Source organism: Poecilia reticulata, linkage group LG8, assembly GCF_000633615.1.
Source record: "Poecilia reticulata strain Guanapo linkage group LG8, Guppy_female_1.0+MT, whole genome shotgun sequence".
NCBI classification, from domain to species: domain Eukaryota; kingdom Metazoa; phylum Chordata; class Actinopteri; order Cyprinodontiformes; family Poeciliidae; genus Poecilia; species Poecilia reticulata.
In genome coordinates this window covers 27,825,585-27,831,042 of record NC_024338.1, presented here as the reverse complement: position 1 = coordinate 27,831,042, position 5,458 = coordinate 27,825,585, and the positions used below count along the sequence as shown (strand labels likewise).

The window sequence follows — 5,458 nt, the reverse complement described above, 5'->3', positions numbered from 1 at the left end:
ATGGATGGATGGAGTTTAAAATGGATGGATGGAGTTTAAAATGGATGGATGGTGTTTAAAAAGGGATAATTTTTTTCACTTTTCATCGTCAATATTAGAAATATTGGAATGTCTCCTGCAGTCAATGTCCTTTTTACTCTGGTTTTATAAAAAAAGATTAGTATAATTTCATAATTTTTCACAATATGTCCATTTATTATCAAGAAGATGATTATATTTATTTTAGAGTAGTTTAGGAGAATATCTCCTATTTTCCTCCATTTCTGATCTTTTAAAACCACTGCGGTGGTCAAATGTAGCAAAAAATACGTTTTTTGTGAAATTAAACGCTATTATTGAATACATTTTAAATAAATATTACTAGTAAATAATAAATATAATGCATAAATAAAATATAATCCGTTCATAAATATTACCTCCAAGCTTTTATTTTGAAGGAGCGCGCTTCTCTTCCGGTGTGTCGGTCATAAAACCGTTGGTTGACTCTGTTGGAATATGGTGTCCATGATGACAACTTGAAAATCCCAACTGCAGTCAGAGGCGATAGTACCCGCTGGATCCAGTTCGCTGAGAATGAAAGCGGGTCCGGCTCGGTTCGGGAGCCGCCTGGCGGGGTAGCGTCCTCCCGGCCGCCTGGCTAGCATGAACTGGGGCGGCCGCCGCTTTTGTTTACATCCAGTCCAGATGATGGTGATGATGGGCCCGGAGAGGCGTGTTGGCTAACCCCGCTACTCGCGCTGCTTCCAGGGAAGGTGTCATCGGGGAACCCGCTGTGTTCGGACCGGGTCGGTCCGTCCAAACCGCCGCCGCCTGAAGGGTGAGCTGACCGACGTCACTAACCGAAGCTGGCCGCTTTTACGCGGCTGTTGACGGGGAAGCTACTGACCAGGCCCGCCTGTTGGAAACACTGCTGACTTTTTAAACAGCATTTTTATGTTGCCTTTGTTTAAAATGGAAAATAAACGCAAAACCATACAAACATTAATGATACTTTTAAATTAAGTAGATATCATTTAAGCTAAATTGTAAATGGTTTTATTTACTAAATCTAAATACTTAATTGTCCTCAAAAAATAACCATGTGCCTTTACTGCAAATCTGCATATAATTAAAGTAAATTATTTAATCCGAAAAGGGAAATACGTACTTTATATAACGGTACATGTGATTAAATGAGATGAAGTAACTAGTCTGTCGGTTTTACTGTAACAAAAACCCAGAAAGGAAGTTTCTCAGAAACCATTAGAATAATATCCTAATTAAATATTTTTAAATAAATGTATATCATGATGAAGAGATGAGGATGAGGAAGACTTGACATCAGAAGATGGTCAATAACAAGAAAGGTAAGTCACAATTAGGCCTGTTGCAATCAGCAATAAAATAATTAATCACATGATGAATTAAAACAAACTCATTAATTCCCATTTGCATAATTTACTGTTTTTCTACCAAAAACTGGAAGATAAAAGTCTCCAGTTTGGTGTTTGGTCTCAACCAGCCCTTCTGTCCAGGTTTCATAATTCATTTTATTCGTTGTTTCTGGTTTGTTTATTTATTTTGGATATTTAAAATGTCTTCCAGTTCCAGTGTTAAATGTTCTTTAGAAATTAAAGTTTATTGATATTTGAGATTATGTTCTTGCATTGATATATAATTAGAATTATATTACTTGGAAATGATCTCAAAATAACAATATTATCGTTGATTGCAATACCTTCAATTAATCGTCCATCAAAATTTGCTATTGTGACAGGAGTAGTCACAAGAGGTTGCTGCTAAAGAAGCTGGTTGTTAGGAGAAAGTTGAGTGGAAGAAAAAACATGCTGTATTGCTTCTGTTGAAATAAAAAAGTGACATCATGACAAGGAAGCTGCGTTGAGGGTTTCACCACCATCCAGCACCTTGTGCATGCTGAGAGGAAGAATGGCGGTTCAGATCCAGTGACCATTAGATCCACCTTACCGGATTAAACGGCATAAATGTTTGAGTAAATCGGGAAAATGGCCCCACATGACGATCTACTCGGCAAAAGCAGCAACAACTTAATGTGCCAGAGACACCAGGAGAAACCATCCTGGGAGAGAAATACTCTGCCGACGACGTGGCTGATGGCAACGAGAGGGCTGGACGGACTGAAGCACAGGAAGAGCTGCAGAGGTCAAGGGTCAACCTGACAGGACCCAACAGAAAGTTAAGCAGATGGCTGCTGGGTGTAAGAGACCCGAGGGAACGTCATAACCAGGTGACAGGTGGCTGAGGAGCCTCCTGGAGTCTGACTGATCCAACATTATCAGGTTGGTGTGGCAGACAAACGGTGTGATGTGAAAACCATTTCCTGCCAAGCAGCTTCCTGTACGTCTGCACTGAGTCCGCCTCACTGCGCTGCGCGGTGTGGCGCGGCGCCTCGTGGCGCGGTGCGGCGCGGCGCGCCCGGGTGCCTGCGGGCCTTCATCCTTTCTCTAAGGCGGAGTCCAGCTGCCCTACGGAGGACGAGCTTTTCGGCTGCTTGTATCCAGGATTCTGTTCTCTCGGTCGTGATCTCATAGGTGAGATTCTGAACTTGGTCTGTGTGGTTTGGCACAGTAGACGCATTGAAAGAGAAATCTCTAAAATCAATATGGCAGCACAACTTGTTGCATCTGAGTGAACTGCAGGACTTCTGGAAGAATTTAATTGGGAAAGACGAGGCCGATGTAGAAATGTTTTCCAGTATTCCCACTCTGTCCTCATCCTTCATGTCCGTTTACAGCGTCACTAAATGGAGTTTCCAGTAAAACCAGTTGACCCCTTTAATGGTTCCTCTTGTTTTGCAGTGATGGACGTGTCCTCTCAGGACCCACCTCTCATGGCCATGGACCTATCGAAGAGCTACACTCCGCTGACCCGCAGCCGCACCGAAGCCACAGACCTGGCTAAAAAGCCTGAGTGGTACCACCGACGGCCGGCGAACTGCAGCACAGACGGCGCCTCTGCCTACAGATCCTCGTCCTCCTACAGCCCGCTCTCCCAGCAGGGGGTCCCCGTCCGCTGCAGAGACATGGAGCAGGGCCCAGAGTCTCTGGGCAGCTACATAAGCTCCACTGTGGCTCCGGGTCTGGATTTTTTTCACAGCAGAACGCATGGGAACCTGTGGCACGGCGGTTACTACGGAGCCGACCAAAGCGGGGGTCCGGTTCCCGAAAGCAGCGGCGCAGAGGAGAGCGACAGCGGCTCTGACGTCATCTTCCTGGTTTCTTCCGCGAAGGAGCCTCTGTTGTGTGGCTCTTTCATCCAGGACAGCGTGAGGCACATGGTGGAGCCCGTTTCCCCTGCCATGTCCTCGTTGGACGAAGGAAGAGGTTGCTATCTCCTACCTCAGCCCATGAGCTCTCCGAGTGCCGACAGCTCGTACTCGGAGGACTCGTCGGACAGCTCAGTAGACATTCCAGTGCATCATGCCAGACCCGTAGTCCTCCTTTCAGACCTCAACACCGTTTACGGACACCCTGGTGAATCGGTGGCGGATGCTTCAAGTGACGACAGCGACGTCATTGAAGTTTCTGTCACGAACCGTAAGAAGGAAAGGCAATGCTACAAGAAAAGTCCGCCTAAAATAAAGAGTGAGGGGGAAAGAGAGTCATCTAGAGAGGTGCGTCGCAGTTCCAGAGTAAGAAAATCTGAGTCCGACATGCCTCGGTTAACCTGCGCCGTGTCACGGCACAGCTTGAGAAGACGCGTCAAAAACGACGCGGTGGGTATTTATAACGAAAGCAGTGACTCTGAGGACCTGATCGAGTACGCTCTGAAGTTTTCCAGCTCCGAAGAATCCGTCTCGCAGCCAAACCTTCCACAGAAGGCGAGCAGCCATTCAGAGGAATCCACTGGGAACGTCCAAACCGACAGGAAGTCTCCTCCGAAGGAAGCTCACTTCACAAAGCTAATAAATTACAAACGAAAAAAGACTCTGGGCCTTCCTAAAACTAAAACGGTTCAAAAGGCAAAGCAGAAGCCGATCTGCAGCATCGCCCCAGAGGAGCAACTGACGGTTTCTGACAGTCGGACCACAGCGGGGAAAAAACGGGTTGCGAGGCGAAAAAGGAAAAGGCGCCCACAGACCGGACCTTCTGCGCTGTTTTCTCCCAGAGAACCTGAAATCCTGCTCAAATATGCAAAGTCCAAGTACAAAAAGGACAGAAAACCTGCCAGCTTCTGCCCATTTGTCCACATGGAGCAGCAGCTGTGCAGGGTGGTCAACTACCAGGACGACGAAGGGACGAGTCCCAGCAGCAGAGGACGGAAGACCGTCTCCCAATCTGTGTCTGGGTTTGTCCCCTGCACGTCCTGCTTCCAGCTGGGTCGGCCCAGCTCGGACGGCGGCGGTCCGGACCAGCTGCTCTGCTGCCTGTGTGGGTGGACGGCCAACACCATGGGCCTCGGCGACCTCCACGGCCCCTACTGTCCCGCCGTCGCTTCTCTAGACGGTCAGACGGGCAGAACTGATCCGAACGACGGCCTGCAGAAACTCTCCAACGGCCATTTGCCGCACTCCTCTGAGGACGACTGCACTCCTGATAAAACTTTGCTCAGAAGCGAGAAAGTCTCTCCCACTAAGGTGCCTCTGCGTCTATGCGAGTGCTGGATCCACGAGGACTGCGGCATCTGGTCCGCCGGCGTCTTCCTAGTGCGGGGAAAGCTGTACGGCCTGGAGGAGGCCGCCCAGATCGCACAGGAAACGGTGAGTGACTTCCTGTTTGGTTATCAGAGCATTTAGCTTTAGCTGTGGATGGACTCCACACAGAGCAGCAGGGCTGATGCTTCCTCTGCTGCCGTGAGGCTGAAACTGCTGGTGGAGCAGCTGAAACCTCCCACAGTGATGGAGGGAAGTTCTGCAGAGTCAGGGAAACGGGTCGGTGTGGAAGTGGAACCAATATGGTGGTGAGAAACTGGGGCTGCGCAGGAAGTGATGTCATCGAGACATTATTGGTGAATTATGGGGAAGTGATTGATTATGGTTAACTTATATTTTCCTCACTCTGAGCTCTTCGGATCCATCTAAACTCTGGATTCCTGTTCAGGTTTCATGGAACATTTTGATCTGATTGGTCTGTAGATCTGCTCCAGCTGTGGTCAGCCTGGGGCCATAATGGGATGTTTCCAGAAGGGCTGCCCGAGGAATTATCACTACCCATGTGCCCTTCAGTCAGGTAAACCAGGTTTAAAGGTTTTATTTATTGAATCAAACCTTCATTGATTGGTTGTGCTGAACAGCTCTGATCAGCGTTCCTCCATCTTGATTCTCTCTCAGGCGCCGTGCTCAACGAAGAAAACTTCTCCATGAGATGTCCAGAGCACAAGGTGAGCACAGGACGGGGAGCATCCGACCCGCTAACCGCTAACCATCCGACCCGCTAAGCATCCGACCCGCTAAGCATCCGACCCGCTAAGCATCCGACCCGCTAGCCATCCGACCCGCTAA

At 48.3% G+C, this 5,458-nt stretch overlaps 1 protein-coding gene across 2 annotated transcripts in view; it reads left to right on the top strand.

Moving 5' to 3' along the window:
- The first annotated feature begins 437 nt into the window (after positions 1 to 437).
- Positions 438 to 5,458, top strand: part of LOC103469441 (transcription factor 20-like) — an 8,132-nt gene continuing 3,111 nt past the window's right edge. The window contains exons 1-4 of one of the 2 annotated variants that reach the window (XM_008417123.2): positions 438 to 817; positions 2,817 to 4,717; positions 5,093 to 5,186; positions 5,288 to 5,337. In XM_008417123.2, coding sequence (XP_008415345.1) covers positions 2,819 to 4,717; positions 5,093 to 5,186; positions 5,288 to 5,337 — 2,043 coding nt within the window. In that variant the 5' untranslated portion in view covers positions 438 to 817; positions 2,817 to 2,818. The remainder of the gene's footprint in view (positions 818 to 2,816; positions 4,718 to 5,092; positions 5,187 to 5,287; positions 5,338 to 5,458) is intronic. The other variant, XM_008417122.2, reaches the window with a different exon arrangement.